Source organism: Carex rostrata, chromosome 19 (assembly GCF_964058835.1).
Source record: "Carex rostrata chromosome 19, lpCarRost1.2, whole genome shotgun sequence".
Taxonomy (NCBI): Eukaryota; Viridiplantae; Streptophyta; class Magnoliopsida; order Poales; family Cyperaceae; genus Carex; species Carex rostrata.
Genome location: NC_135936.1, coordinates 1,374,510 through 1,392,019, shown reverse-complemented (window position 1 = coordinate 1,392,019; position 17,510 = coordinate 1,374,510). Strand labels below are relative to the sequence as shown.

Sequence of the window (17,510 nt, the reverse complement as noted above, 5' to 3'; positions counted from 1 at the left end):
ATAATTTTTGCGATGTATGACCCGGCCCCAAATTTTGTTCGCCACTGTTTATGATTTTTTTCCAGCAGCTGCTTTGGATTTTGTTAACCGGTTTGGTAGATTCTGTATGAGTGCGGATGAAAGTTTAATGACAAAAATTAAAAAAAGCATTCGAATTAACCAGCTCACATTTGTTCTGAGAGTTTAAATCCAGACCGTCAGATTAGAATTAGACTCAAGCATGTAATGGACGGAAGTCCTTTGATATTCGTGTCAATACATAACGAAAAGATCAGATTCAGACTCGCCGTTTGAGGTAACTTGGGTGATAATAGATAAAAATCTCCCTCATTCTAATCGACTTAATTTTGAACTTATTTTTATGGGCCTCAAGGCCCATGTAAGTGGGCTAAGCCATTAAGACGGTGGAATTGGATAGGATATTGCATGCCCGGAAAGGCCTTCAGGTAGATACCAACACAGGGAAGCCAATCTGCTCCTTTTCTAGAGAAAAGGAGGACCTCCTATTCTCCAATCCGAACCGTTCAACATCGATTAAACGGCTTCAATTACTTTTTTCTTTTATATCAATACAATCTATTAAAATAAATCAGATGTAATTGAAGCCGTTTGATCGATTTTAAACGGTTCGGATTGGAGAATAGGAGGGTCCTCCTTTTTCTCAAGAAAAGGAGCAGATTTCATTCCCCAACACAGAATTTAAGAGTAAGGCTTGGGTGGCATGGGTGCTATGGTGCTACGGCTCAATATTGGAGTTTTCAAAATCCTAACGGTCGATCCGAACCGTTCATCTTGTTCTCCATATTAATATGTGTTTGGAGACCAAATTTTACATTTTTTGGAAATTTTTTACTATTTTTTTAGATAGGTAGAAAATCAAATATTTGAATGGTGCAGAATTTTTTAGATCAAGTGATTTTCTACCTAGCTAAAAAATAGTACAAAATTTTCAAAAAATATAAAATTTGGTCTCCAAACACATATTAATATAGAGAACAAGATAAACGGTTCGGATCGACCGTTAGGATTTTGAAAATTCAAATATTGAGCCGTAGCACCGTAGCCCTCTATGCTATCCATAGCACCCAAGCCTTACTCTAAATTTAAATCGAGAAACAAATTATTAGGATGAGATTCGGTTCCGGTTTGAAATAAAAATTCGAAACCGGCCATTTTTATTCCAAACCGGCTATTTAGTGGTTGGTTTGAGTATTTTTAAAAAAATCTAGATTTTGTGGACATAATTATTAATTTATATTTTAAGTTGGATATTAATAAAAATATTGGTCTTTCAGAGCTTCATATATTCATTTGAAATTCAAATTAAACAAGAATGTACAAATTTCTATGGCAGATTGGTGGCATGTGTTGGTTTTCCGAGCTTTTTTTGTTACCATCTTAATATTTTTAAATTCTGACCTTACCAACATTTTTTGCAAAATTAATAAGTTCCATCCACGCATATTGAATCTGTGAGTGTAACTATATATATATATATATATATTTTTAAATGATTAATTCTAGAACAGAATCAGTATAGAGTGTAAAATATTTGTGTCATGTTTATATTTTGTAATGAAATATCGATACACCACTGTTAGAATTTACGAGTGTATAAAATATCTGGATAATATTTTTATAATGAAACATCGATATATTGTTTCTAAACTTTAAATAACCATAACATTTGATTGAAAACTCTAATTTGAGAGTTTAACCACAATTTGAAAAACTCATGAAGAGACGAAAAGCTTGATGAGCTTGGCTAAAGCCCCAGGGCATCAAAGAAACCGGCGCAATCATAATTACCAAAAAACACCGTTTAAGTCTCAAAACTTCAGTTAAAGTTTCTAATCCTTGATAATTATGTATTTCTTTTTATTTCAACTAAAAACAATTAAATGTTTATTAGAATATTTAGGTTGACAGTAACTAATATCTTGAAATTAAGTATTGACATTTGAGGATTTTCTTTTTCTTTTTTCATTTCATACCATTTTCCGTGAATTAACTATTTTTTAAAGTTGGCTTTATGTAGATAGAATCTGTGCAGAATTATTATAAAATAATAATAAATAGTTTTGCGTATATTGGATCTGCATGGATGGAGATCTTCAATGCAGATCAGCATAGATGGTAACTTTTGAATTTCCAAAATGCCGCTGGTAAGGTCAGAATTTAATAAATTGAGATAATAACTTTGAATTTTCGGGTTTTTTATTTATTTTTATTTTTTTATGGTTCGAATTTGGAAAACTAAAAGAAAATGCTGGACAGCTGGATGGATGTTTCCGAATTCCGAATTGGGAGGTTAGATTTTGCAGACGAAACGAATCAAGCTTAAATTAATGCCCTCACTCTCGGCAGCCATTAATTATAATATACAGCTGGCAAAGTTGAAAACACAATTCATGTTTAGATTAATGCTCGAACTGTTGGTAGCCATGTTATTTCCCATGTTATCACTTGGGTTGACCATAGTCTATAGTTTATGGAAAAACATGTTAATTTTATATCTTAAGTGTTCGTTTCACTGTCTGTTTCTTGTTATTAATATTAACTGGTCTGTTTCTTGTTAATTTTTTTTTTTATGTTTGATAATTTTATAAATTTTAGATTTATCCTTTTGATTTTAGTTAATTAATTATTCGGTAAGATTCAACGTTTATTAAGTTGAATTTGCTGCTCATTTATATACCAACAAAATAAATTAAATGAACAGTTTTAAGCAATACTAAATACCTAAAGATTCAACGCTTGAAATCATTTCCGACAAAATATGTAGTCTTGCATCATATAGGCCACCAGAATAATTCTATTGGTTTCCAATTTGATTATTAGTCCTTGATCATATCAGGAGTAAATTTAGGTTGCTACTATTGGAAATTTGGAATACATAGACCAAAAACCAATAAACAGTACAGTTGTAAAATAATTAAATTATTCTCACTGTACTACAACAAAAAGAATTACTTTTGACCTAGATCTCTTAATTCTGTTCCCGCCAAATTAAAACAGTGTGCCTTCTCTTCTTCTGGAAGCCTTGTGAAAGGAGATGAGTTGACCAGTATACAAATTGCAATTTGCAAAGCAATTGGTGGAAATCTTTCTATAACCTCAGATTCTCTGGATTGATATCAATATGGTATGCCGTGTTTGTTGTTCCTGACACATGGGCCATGCGACTGATCCCACTAAGTAAATAGAAATGCCCAGTAACTTGCTACATAATGTGGCAGTTAACACCTGGTATACAGTACACTGGCACATAGGATTCTAGCTTTTTTTTTTTTGGATTGTAACTTGTAAGGTGCGTTTAAGCAATTAATTAAGTTGGCATTAGTAGGTCGACCTTTCCCCGACCATCATATCAACTAATATCTCCTTAAAATATTCATACAATAAAGCACTCATTGCTTTCCTCTCTCTATCCAGCTTCTTCCTGCTTTCGGCAAGGTACTGTAAAATAACGGGAATAGAAATGTACGCGCATTCTGATAAGAATTATTTATTGTTTTGTAAATCAAAAGAATTCCTGTGTTTCTACTTTCGAGAAAAAAATTATCATCTATGTAAAAAGAAATTAGTCATGTCCATACTGATTACGTCATATCACATCACGTTATATTACATGTATCGTCGTACCGATAAGTAGTATTGTGACTGTTCTCTACTATTTTAGTCACATCACGTCACGTCATGTGACATATTACGTGACTAACTTTTTTCAATATTTTTTTAATCATTTATTTTGTAACAATTTCTTATTTTTTTTGGTACATTTTATTATTATTATTTTTAACTAAGTTAAATTCGAAAATAATAATTAAACACGATCAGTCACGTCGCGTGTGGTCATGTCAACTATCCTACACTATCTTAAACACTTCACATTTAAATAAATTTTAATCACGCTGACATTGTGATGTAACTAAGTCAAGACGGTATAACCACACGTGACATGATTATTCGTGTAATTTGACTGTTATCTACTATTTTAGTCACATCACATCACGTAAAAATAAATTTTAGTCACATAATGTGATGTGATCAAATCTCGACATGATAGTCACATCACGTCACGTCATCTCACTTTTTTTTTCCTTCCCTATAACCAGACAAAAAAGAGTTCATATCAAATTCTTGGTTAAAAGAAGTTGCATTCATATATCAGTTTTAAAAGAAACTCAACAATTCTGACTGAACATGCATGTATGCATCGAACGGACCTGAACATGTGTGTTTAAGTTCGTTCTTCATCAGGTACTTAGATTCTTTTCATCTTAAACTCTGTACCATGCATTTAAAAATTGAGCAAATGTTGTCTAATTTTGAAACGGAGATATTGATGCTACTTGTTTTAAAAACCGGTGATACCGTGATAGACAATTAAAAAGTTATTGATTTTGACTTGGTACTGTGAATTATTGCTACTGAATCGTACACTATTGGAGGCAACGCTATCGTATATCGATACTCGCCTCAGGGAATCAGATAAGAAAATAACATGGTAAAAGCTGGTAATTAATATTTTACCTGGAGGACTGGAGGCCTGGAGCCTGGAGGCTAAAGAATTTGCTAAATGGGCAATTAATGGGAGACCCATAAATTCTGTAGGGTAACCGGTTGAGGCAAAGAGCACCGAGCAGGCGAGCACGCATGCCCCGAGCCAGAGGGAACGGACAGCTGTCGGTTGAAAGCATGGTGGGGGTAAAGGAGACAAGTTGCCGACAGCTCCAACAGTAGCACATGTCTCCGTTGTGGTGGTCACACACCCACTTGATACCGATCTTTCTATTTGTTTACCATCTACCGTTGATTCCAGATCTTAATGGTTGAGAATTTTGGAGAAAGAAAGAGAGGGTGATCGGTAGCTGCACCTGGACCACGACTCGCATTTCGATCTTTCTGGGAGTGTGGGAGGACGGATAAATGGTTTCAAATTTCCATTTTAATACCCGTTTGTATGTAGAGTAGAGGAAGAGAATGAAATGGAACATAAAAGAAGATTTGTGCCCAATCAAATATATTTAATTTTTTTGTATTTAGATAATTAATGAGAAAAAATATATTAAATTTTTTTTCTGTCGTATTTTTTGTTTAGTTGATTAAAATTTAGAAGGTTAATGAAAAATTTAATCATTGTTGTAGATTTGTGATAAAAAATTTGTGTGAGAATTATATATGTAAAATATAAAATGAGGAGGGATCCAATTACACTCTTTTTTGGTGACACCGAATTACACTCTCCATTTTCAAAGTTTTCAAAGTCCAAACAGTCGATCAAAACCATTCAACTTGTTGGATATGTTAAAATGTGCTTGTAGATCAAATTTTACATTTTTTGAAATTTTTTTACTATTTATTAAGTATTTAACAAAATCGCTATATTCATACCGTTGAATTTTTGTATCCATCTTAATAAATAGTAAAAAAATTCAGAAAAATGTAAAATTTGATATGCAAGCATATTTTAACATATCCAACAAGTTGAACGGTTTAGATCGACTATTTGGACTTTATAAACATAGGGTGTAATCCGGTGTCACCAAAAAAGAGTGTAATCGGATCCCTCATATAAAATAACAATTACTAAATTAAAATCCTTCTAATCTTTGAAAGATCTCAACCGCACAAAGTTTATTATGCACGAATCTCAAAGCAGCCCCTTATTAAAATCCAACTCCCTGGCTCTCTTCCCTCTTTTCTTTTCACTAGAGAAATCTCAGGGTTTTCTCGCTCTCTTTTCCTTGCGTTAAATTATCATCACATTAGTCTTATTTCATTGATTGATGTTAAATTAAATGTTTATCAATTAATGTGTAATACACACACACACACACATACTTCAATGTGTGAAATTAATTATATTGTTATGTTCATATGTCGAAGTTTCTATAAATTATTTTATGTTGCATTCAATTAAATAGATTCTGTCTTAATTTTAAAATTTAAATTTCTTTTTAATAAGTCCGAAATATATTCTTAGTTAAATAAGTCTCTCTCTCTCTACTACAGTCTACAGACATACAATTAAAATAATGACTATTGTGGTAAATTTTAAATTTAGGTACTTAAAACCATGTATCACTTGCCCACCTTGACATATAAGTTGTATCTGCCAATTTAGATTGTTGGCAGAGAGATTCATTAAAAAGTTTATGAGTGAAAATATGCAAATCATGTTAAATAACTAGAATGCAGTTTGACTTAATTATAATTTATCTTTATTTATTTTTCGATGTCAATTGAATACATTTTAAACAGATCTTACATATAAGCATTCGAAGCAAATGAAAAGTAAATGTATTTTGAAATATAAAAATATAGAACTTATCCAATTAGAAGAAAGTTGTTTATATTTTAGTCAAGCACGACATGAATATGTGTGTATGTATATATTTTTTGAAAAATAGTGGTATTACCACTGATTTCATAGAAATCAAAGCATACCTGATATGGTACCTAAAATAGGTACCAAAATCAAATATGAAAAGTCATACATCAAGTCATCATCAACAAACATAAAAGCATACAAGGAGAGATAGTACCACATCAAAAGCTAAACTGGAAAAAAAAAGTAAAAGTCTCAAAAAGTAATCATATCATAGGAGACTAGTAATCCAAGAGATCCTCATCCGACATAACGTCTCCAGACATATGATCTGGGGGGTTGCCAGCTCCAAGAGCTTGAATGGAGACCTCTTCCTCCTCCAGTATCTATGTGTGTATGTATATATACATACAAGAATGAGACAATATCTGTGACTGTGAGGGATATTATCGATATACACTCACGGATGCTCCAGTCACTAATAGAAAAAACACCTTTTTGTCAGTATACTCTCACGGATAGTCAATTTTTACTTTCGCGGATACTATTCCATTTTTTATAGTATATGACGAAGTTGAACACATGTTCAACATTTGAGGTAATTATAAAACACTTAATTTGAATAAATCAAATAAAGACGCCTAGGATTCAATAGTATAACTATCAAGAAGTAAACTTTCTTTGCAGTTTTTGATAATATTGGTTCTTTGTACCTATATCTGTGCTGTCGTCTTTCATTAAACAAGCATAAGAAAATGTACGCGTAATTTATAAACGAGTTGGTGATCCAGTGTATTATTCAAATCTTCCCAATAATATCTTCCCGAAGCATTTTAAAATTAGGTCCAAGTAGCCATTAAGTTATCACCATTTGCGGCAAGAGAAAATCGGTTTGGTGTCGGATGCACCATTTTGGTAGCTCGAAATATTTATTTGTTCGGATCATTATCATACACAGTCCAAACTATACTCCAGGCGCATCTAATAAATTTCTTCTTCTGAGGGAGACAGCACCGGGAGACAGGATGTTCCTTAAAGGCTACGTGTCATCATGTGGCTGGTTGATGGTCTGCCCACCCCCACGACCAAAACTTTCACTTACTATGCTTGTTCTTCGTGAACCTCGACAATCTCTCTTTCTATCTATCTCTCAATTAACATACACCAACACCATCGAGTAACATCGTAAAAATCTCACATCCATCTATAAGGGACTGAAAGAAAGCGACAAAAAAACTCAGAATCCAAGTCTCAAAACTCTAGTCAGAGAGAGGAAAGGAGAAATAAATTAAAGGGAGAGATAGAAAAGACAACCACGATACCGTAACCCTAGTTGGAAAGAGAGAAAAAAAATGTCAGTTGAAACGGAGAGGAGCTCGACGGAGTCGGAGGTGTCGGGGCTGGACTATGAAGAGACGGCGCTGACGCTCCGACTGCCAGGTGGCACATCACGAGCTGCCGGATCGGAGCCTGACAGGAAACGTGGCTTCTCCGAGACCGTTGAGCTTGGTCTGGGCAATGGCGCTCGGATGGAGACATGCGGCGGGTCCTCTGCTGGTGATCAGTCCGATGAGTCTCCTGAATCACAAGCATCAGTTGCTGAGAAGCCACCTGCGCCAAAGTAAGCGAAAAAAATTCGTCTTAGCCTTGAAGTAATATGATAAATTGATAATTAATTTGAAAAATTTGTTATCTGACAAACTGAGAGTTCAACTGAACAAAAAAAAAATTGAGTAGCAGGAGACCTTGAGACGCCAACTATTGAAGTTTTTAGAATATATCAGTCTTGTTAAATCAAAATTGGGATGTGTATGGAGATGGGTTTGAAACAAGATGAGTTTAGTTTTTGTGTTAAATGTCTTCTTAAAAGGCAATTGTGATCATCCTGAGCTTACTGGTGCTCTTTTATGTATAGAACACCTATGATAGATTAGAGAAAGTTGTAGATCGTCTGTGACTCTGTGCATAGAGGTTCTCTTACCAGTAGGCCAGATCTGTTGCAAATTAATTTATGAGTGGTATGCTGGTCCATCATGTGCCAGATCCATACTTTTGGGTGCCAATTTTATGGTTTATGATGTTCTCTTTTGTGGCAAATTGAGGTTTCTATCTATATCAGAAGTGCAGCTCAGATTGCTCATTATGCTTGAGAGAACTGCTTTGTCAAAATCAGGCAAAGTAAAAAGTACCCTAAACTGCTTGTACTCAATATATGCAGATAGAGGGGGAGCAAAAAAACAGTTTCAACTGAAAACCAAAATTACCCAGCAAGGCAATTTAAAGGAAAAAAATAGCACTAGTGCTGTAGTACAGCAGTTATTTAATCTCTGTGATTAAGTTCTGTTATATTGTATTTGAGTCATAATATCCACTCTTGAAATACATGAAAGAATCAAACTTTTAAATCCTTTAAAGGAGTCGTCTATTTCCTTTTGGACTTTTGACTCTTTATGGGCATATTGACATTCAATTACTTGTGCAAATAAAGTAACCATATTTGTAGTGGAAATAATAGAACTTTTAAATATTGTACTCGAGTTTCCATTTCCATTTCTCTAAAATTAGATTTTTGACTATTTATTGGCATTACTTGTGCATTTAAAGTAACTGCATTCTTAGTCGGAAATACTGATTCTTGAATTTTGCTTGTAATGTAATGATGTAGAGCTCGAGTAGTGGGATGGCCGCCGGTACGGTCGTTCAGGAAGAATGTGATGAAGAGCTGCAAGCTGGTGAAAGTGGCTGTTGATGGGGCACCATATCTTCGCAAGGTTGACCTGGAGGCCTACACGGGCTACAATCAGCTCCTTACTGCCCTTCAAGAGATGTTCTCCTGCTTCACTATCCGTACTCTCTCTCTCTCTCTCTCTCTCTCACTCCCTCACTATCTGTGTCCCACACAGATCCTGTTGTCCTTGCGCATATTGGTGATACTAAAAGCTTAAGCAGCTTGTGATATAATGACTGGGGTTCCTGCTTAGATGACACTTCTTTCGTTATCGATATTCTGTTTTTGGTTCAGTTTGGGCATAGGTTAGACACGCTGTAGCTTAAAGAATCACTAGAAGTTTGAAAAGAGAGGAAGTCAAATGTTGTTATTTACGTGCTAAACTGAAATTCTCGGTAGAGTGAATTATGTTTTTCATATTCCTAAAACATGAACGAAGTCCAGATGATAATCAACCCATTCACTTTCATGGGAGATATGAATTAAACATGATGGCTTTGAAATTGTCAGCTTAAATCAAAACAATTCGTGCTTTTGGACATTGCCTTTTTTACTTTGCACTGTCTGTGTTATATTATAATTTTGTCTCTAAAAGGGGAATCTAACTTCAATAAAGGTCCTTTTAATTTACTTGTATATATTTTTGGAATGTCAGGGAACTATCCTGACGAGGAGAGGAAATTGGTTGATCCAGTGAACGGGACAGAATACGTACCGACTTATGAGGACAAGGAGGGTGACTGGATGCTTGTTGGTGATGTACCTTGGAAGTAAGAATATGTATCTTCATTTTTTTAATAAAGAGCATATTGATCATCATCTTCAAATAGCATGGCATTGCATCTTAATCCCTATTTCTCTTATATTTTTGTTTTAATCTTAAATTACACAATGCTTAGTGTATCATATGTTTCTTGTTTTTGTCATGTGAAAAGTATTGGAGGTTATACAAAATATCATTATCCATCAGTGTCGACTAGGGAAATTGCCTATTCTATTGAGAAATGTTGGCATGCTGTCATGGACAACAATGCCAAACATTTGACTGCTAAGGGGCCGAAATGGAAACTATGAAGCTTTAGCACAATAATATTCAGTTGAAATGTACTGTTGGATCCTATTTAACTCAAGAACTTATTAATATGTTGTAGAATGTTTGTGGAATCCTGCAAGCGCCTCCGTTTGATGAAAAGCTCCGAGGCTGTCAACCTAGGTAACAATTGCATAATATTATGACCTCCTAGGTACCTTGTGCAACTTGAATATGGGAAAGAGAAAAGCATCAAGTTGTCTTTTCGGTTTCATCTTATTACCCTTGGTAATTGCTCATGAAAATTTAGACAGAATATCAGGTAATAGAAGTTAACCACCATCTATGTATGCACCATTAAAGCTGTAGATAAGTACATTATAGCACAGAATCACTAGTAGATAAAAGTTAACCAAGCTAGAGGAAAGTAAGGAGTTAACAGAGGTGTATAATTGAATAACCCGGTCTCATCTGCATGCTCTAATTTATTTATTTCTCTTAATTGCAGCACCAAGAGCGCAGCACTAGTAATTTGGTAGAAGAGCCAACATACCAGTGTAGTGTATAGTTCGTCAGTGACTCCTCTCGAGTCCTGATTTGGTGCTTGTGACTTGCAGCCTGCAAAAGTCCTCCTAGGTTTTGCTTGATAAATTATATAAACAATCCTTCAAGTTTTGGGTGATTCTGATTTTTGGTCCTTGAAGTTTAAAAAGATGTCATCATTTTGGTTCTTGAAATTTACTTTGGTGGTCTGTCGTATATCTCTGATAGGACTAAAAGATATCTTAAACTTCTAGGACTAGAAAGAAAAGTGTCTTTGACTTGAAGGTCTATTTATTTCACATTTTTTTTGTTTTTTTTCCCCCACATGCCTTGTTGTTTAGTTTTTACTGTGAAACAAAGCGTATACGTTAAAATAGCTCGTCTCTTAGTAATAAGCTCAGTTTTACTTAGTTGGCCCGATTTTTGCATTGAGTGGCCTAATTTTTTTTCTGTCATTGTTCAAGTTTTTACTTGGTTTTGTCTCTCTCGCATTGCTTTTCATGTGTTTTAGGAGACCTATATATGAGACTGTTTTTATGCATGAGTGAATGCTATTAGAATTTCGTGTAGAGAATCTGGAACTTGATAAGCCAATTGTAAGTTTTGTTTTGTTTTTTGAAAGTGAAGACCAATCTTTTGAGCTTTTTGTTATTATTATCCTATATTCCCATGACGGTGAAGACCAATCTTTTGAGTTTATTTGTGCATGGGGCCTTGAAAGGAAATGGGGAATGATTTTAAACGTTCAACTACGCTAGACTAGGAACAAGGAAACAAATATTGATAGATATATTAGCTATAAACACTTGATACAAAACTATTTACACTTGCATGATAATGTACAAGTAATTGTAATACTTTATATTAAAATTTTCAGACATTATTAGTGTCATATAAAAAATTATAGAATATGTTAGATACAAATACTTGATATAAGAACTATTTACATTTGATTGATGAGGTATAAATACTTGCAATACATGATATTAATAATTTCAAATGTCATAAGAAAAAATAGAATATGTTAAATACTGTTACTTAGTAATAATTTAGAAGTCAATAATACGATAAGTTTATCATGACTTTGGCTAGTATAACATCAGTGTTATTTCAACCTATATAACACAAACTCTAAAACCTATCAAATCGACTTCAAACGGTGAATCCAAACCGTTCAAACCGATCTACTTCATTAGTTGTGCGTTTACATGCAAAATTTATAATTTTTCGAATTTATTTAGTATTAAGTCAAGCGGTCAAATGTGTGAGTTTTTAAGTTAATTTTAATACATTCATTTTTCAATATTTTTACCACTTGATTTGATACTAAAATAACTCGAAAATATAAAAAAAAATTGTATGTAAACGCATCACTCATAATGTAAATCGGTTTGAACGGTTTGGATTAGTCATTCGAAGTTGATTTGATAGATTTTAGAGTTGGTGTTAGATAGACTAAAATGACACTGATGTTATATTAGCCAAACTCGTTTATCATATATATTTTGTTCATGAATTGAATAATTAATAAAATATCATTTTGTTACCTTGAGTATTATTGTATTTATGGATAATTTCGAATTTATGACTGGAATTGTGAATCTCCATAATATAGATGATATATATCTTAAAAGTCTTTAACCGAGGTAATTAGCAGGAACCCTAATTAACCGTTACAAGATTAGTATGTGGATTAAAAGATGGTTAAGTTTTACAAACTATTGACAAGAGATGTCATTTTAATCACATAAGTACATGTTCCAGGAACATGGTATTTGACAGACCTCAAATGAAACATTAAATGGAATTGTGTTCGTGTCATTAATGTTTTTATTCAGTGTTAAGTTATACAGTATGAGGTATTCATCTTTCCTACTAAGATATGTGTATGTGTGATTGTTACTTAATGCTATTCGTAAAAAGTAGCTATAACGGTAGCTCTTCGGTATACATAGCTTATGCTGAGGAAGTGATGGTTTACCAAAAGTACTATTGTCCCTCGTATTTCTGTACGAGTTATAGTATTACTAGGCTCCTTGATAGAGTAAGGATTATCTGCTAGTGGTATGATTACAAGAGTACTCATATTTGTTAATCTGCACAAGATTAAGAAAAAATTAAGTTTGCAAGGATGACACACACCTACCTTGAAACTGATCCGATAGCTATGAGACAAAGAATTAACACGAGTAAAATAGTTTACTGGATCGTGGTATTGTACAGTACATCATCATATGTGTAATTGGATGGTCATAGTGCATTATGCCAGGTGCCTCATATGATTATAGAAGTTAGAACAATTTTAATTCTATTTACCAACATAACACAGATCCTATTGGGTCACACCGTATATGAGCTACTCGGAGAATCTTATTGATTAATTATAAATTGATTATGATTAATAATAAGATGATCATAATTAATTATACGTGATATAATTAAATTATAAATGTCATGTAAAAATGGCAAAGCAAAAACAAAAAGGTTAATTTATAAATGTACTCGGTATGTTGTATAAAAGTTATCGAAACAACAACCGCAATAAATATAATTATATGGATATTAATTGAATTCGGGCTAAGGGCATTTTGGTCTTTTCATATGTCATCCTTATCCACATGACATGTCATCATCCTTATCCATCGAGGACATTTTGGTATTTTCACATTGGAACCTCCTTACTATTCATGAGGGTATTTTGCTAACTTGGCAACCGCCACAAATGCCTATAAATAAGGGTGGAGGGGTAGAGAGAGAAACCACTAATTCACTCGTATCGTTTCGTGTCGAATCGAATCAGTATTTTATCTCCCAAATCGTGTTTTGGGTTAGAAAAGGAAGTTATATGTAATCCACCTATAATCTTGCGGGTTGTTGAGAAGTATATTTGCGGGATTGGTGAATAGTGTTTTTTCAAATTTTGAGGTATTTCAGTTTTGCTTATTAGTGAATCTGAATAACTACAGATTCGTGTTTATGTGTTTTCATCTTTTGTCGGTGAATAATATTTTTGCAGAATCCCGCGGTTTATGATATTTCTGGCAAAAGAAATAAACTGTCCTCCAGTTAGTCCTGGTGGATAACCGATAGAGGCATCAGATGTCTGATGCTCCGAGACGAGTCATTACCTGAGTCGCTCTTCTCGCTCGGTTTGTATTCCAATATGAATTTGAAAATGAGGTATAAATGTTAAATTAATTTATTTAATTGTTAAATAAATTTAATTTTTAGAAATCAATCATGGAGTAGATCTGTAAAGGATTAAAGGGTCCTTGCAATGAGAGACTGGAGAGGGACACTCTCGGTGGTCTTTCCGGCATATCCCTTTAATCCACGGCTTGAGTTAGAAGTAATTTTTTTTGTTTTACGGTCTTTCTGCAGCTTAAGCCTAAACATATTTTGGCACCTTCGAAACCCAACAGATACAAATACTTAATATATGAACTATTCACATTTACATGACGATGTATGGATACTTTCAAATGTCATCCAATGCCAAAAGAAAAAAAATGATAGAATCAATAGGATACAAACACTTGATACGTGGACTATTCGCATTTGCATGATGAGGTATAAATACTTGCGCGACAGATAATTTGAAAGTATGTCATCATGGATCTTATTGAAAGAGAAAATTGCGTGGAAGACGTTCGTGATTTTAGATTCGCAAAAATCCTCACAAATTGTCAGAAATATGGATGAGATTGAATTGAGAAAAACAAAATCCACCTCTAAAAATGCATAAAAGAAAGTTGATATGTTCTGTTATTTTTTTCAAAATACTTAATATTTTAGTTATGAATACTTGATATATTATATATTAATACTTACGCATATAGATATATACTTATATTTGCGCGCGTTAATTATAAAATATTTTAAATATTAGACGGTCTTCTAAGTAGTTAGTGGTCCTAAATAGTCTGAAAACAAAATAAGAAATTGCTACGGAAGAAAAGATAACCGATCCTTTTAATTTTGGTTCATTTCAACAATGCGCTTGACCGGAAATACTTCACATAAGATATGTCCTAGTTAGTTCTAATCCATATATTGGAGAACATAAAGAATTTCAAATTCTTGACTTCTGGTTAGTTCTAATCCATATTTCTTTAGATTTATTGAAAATCGCTGTTTTTTTATGATCCAGATTTGCTAAAAACAGCGATTTTCAATAAATCTAAAAAAATAGTAAACAAATTTCAAAAAAATGTAAAATTTGGTCCCCAAACACATATTAATATGGAGAACAAGATGAACGATTCAGATCGGCCGTTAGGATTTTGAAAAGTCGAAATCCAAGACGTTGTATGGAGGGGCTCTATGTTATGCATAACATGCTAGCATATTCCTATATATATATATATATTATAAAAAAAATGAAATAATTGAAATCACCCGATTTGCTGAAAAAAAATGAAATAAGTCAAATTTTTGGATATGGTTCCAATATGAATGAAATCGGGTGCTTTAATCCCATATTCTTAAAAAAAACAAACAAAAAGATTTACGTTATTTTCGTTTAATATATATGTCCTGAGATGCGCGGCGTTTCTTAATTAATGAAAATATCTAGGGGTGTAAACGAGCTGGGCCTTAGCTTGGCTCGTTTATTTTGGCCCGAGCCTGGACCGAGCGAGCTGGACCTAGGTCATTCGAGCCAAAAACCCCTGGCTTGCTCGTGACAAGCCAGCCCGAACTAGCTCGCTAGGCTTATTGGGGTGCTATTATACAAATTCAAAAATATAAAAATAAGAAAACTCATTCAAAAAATTTAAGAAATCGTTCAGCAGGCACATCTTCAAGCAACTGAAGCCCATATCCATTCTTCTCAGACCAAAAATACATCAATTTTGCATAATTGCGCATTTGAAAATGGAACTGGACTTAAAATTATATGGGGCTAAACCCTAAATCAAATGTAGCTTAACGAGCCGAGCTGACCCCTGGCTCAGCTCATTTATTTTGGCCCGAGCCCGAGCCGAGCTGGCTCGTTAACAGCTCGGTCCACTACCAAGCGAGCTGTTAGCGAGCGAGCCACGAGCCGCGAGCTTTTTTGACAACCCTAAAAATCTCCAGTGTGAAATAATTATTCAGTATAAAATAATTAATAGAAATTATCCGGGCAGTATGAAATAATTATTTATTTAGAGAAAATCTCCAGTGTGCCCATTCAAACTTTCAAAATAGCTAATTCTCCCATTAACACATCATAATAACCAATTTTCTCGTATAAACTTAAATTTCTTTCTTCTATACCCTTCTATTTATTTAACTTCTTATTTAATTATTTTAATAAATAAATTGAAAAATATACCCTTCCATTTTAAATGGTGGGTTTTTTACCTCAATTGAATAAAAAATAACAATAGAAGACCAAGCTTGAACTCTAGCCATTGCTAACGGGCCCGAATTTGACTATTGGATCCTATTTATAACACATGCCAATAAAATGACCGGATATCAATCATCACAACGTTCGGAACTATCCAAAATCTCTATCTAAGGTGTTTTATTTCGATAACCTCTTTTGGTATTCAAAATAAAATAGGATCCAATAATCAAATTCGGACCTGTTAGCCATAGCTAGAGTTCAAGCTTGGTCTTCTACTGTTATTTCTTGTTCAATTGAGTTAAAAGACCCTCCATTTAAAATGAAAGGGTATATTTGTCAATTTATTTATTAAAATAATTAAATAAAAAGTTAAATAAATAGAAGGATATAGAAGAAAGAAATTTTAGCTTATATGGAAAAATTGGCTATTATGATGTGTTAATGAAAAAATTAGCTATTTTAAAAGTTTGAATGGACACACCGCAAATTTTCCCATTTATTTACATCTGTAGGACTGTATACACAATAGAACGAATATTTATCCACAAATTATAATATTACAATTTACCCTTTTAGGAATATTTTTTTTCATTTGACATAAGTGTATTATTCAGGATTTTGGCATTGAAAAAAAACATTTAATAAAGAGAAAGACGAATTCTTAAAATATTACAATATTTAAATGAATTCGCATTATAAATCTTTGAACACCAATTATATATTTTTTAAATTACTAATGATTGTAAAATGAAAAAAAAATGTAATATATATGCAAATAACACGATAAATTGCACGATAAATTAATCTTGTAGAGACGAACACAAGAAAATTTCATTATATTAATTTTTTTTTGTTTGCACTCCAGATATATTAAAAACATTCTCTTTTTATCTTAGATAAAAAGAAAATCATAAAAATAAAGAAGTCGTGTTAACATAATAAATTTTAAAAAATAATCGGACACATGGGCAGAACACAAATTCAAGATTATAATAATCAAACAAATATTAGGAGGTCAATCATACAAAATTTTCAAAAAAAACATAATTATCACATTACTCATAACATTTTATTCTAAACTATATAAAAAATTCATATAATTTTACTGTACTTATAACATTTTATTTTAAACTATATAAAAATTCATAACATTTATTTTAAAAAATATAAAAAAATTCAATCTAAATATTTAATATCCGGTATTTGAACTTTATAGATAAAACATTTAAAGTTCAAATACCCGAAATTCAATCATAACATTTATTATCTCCACCCCTGATCGGGTATTTGAACTTTATAGATAATATAAACTAAATATTAAGCATGCACCTAATATGTTCTCTTTGAACTTGCATATATACAAGTATTGGTTCGTTTATCTCATCTATTAATTCGAATACCCAAGTCAAAAAAAAAAAAATTCGAATACCAAAGGCTAACAAATGCAAAAGGCATTTTGTCTTTCTCGAATGTGGACACAGTGCAATAGAGAAAAAACCAGGGACGAGCAGAGGAAGCTGAGCATATATACCATGTGAAG

The 17,510-nt window shown here is 32.9% G+C and overlaps 1 protein-coding gene across 2 annotated transcripts; it reads left to right on the top strand.

The window, feature by feature from the left end:
* Positions 1–7,574: 7,574 nt before the first annotated feature.
* LOC144571414 (auxin-responsive protein IAA1-like) lies at positions 7,575–11,057 on the top strand. Of its 2 annotated transcripts, XM_078320698.1 has the most exons (5): positions 7,575–7,955; positions 9,000–9,181; positions 9,718–9,832; positions 10,214–10,275; positions 10,601–11,057. In XM_078320698.1, exons 1-5 carry the CDS (start codon positions 7,687–7,689, stop codon positions 10,618–10,620), a joined length of 648 nt encoding a protein of 215 aa, XP_078176824.1. In that variant the 5' UTR covers positions 7,575–7,686; the 3' UTR covers positions 10,621–11,057. The 2 variants fall into 2 exon arrangements, with proteins under 2 accessions (XP_078176824.1, XP_078176825.1); XM_078320699.1 differs by lacking the exon at positions 10,214–10,275 and having other exon boundaries at positions 7,576–7,955.
* The last annotated feature ends 6,453 nt before the right edge of the window (positions 11,058–17,510 follow it).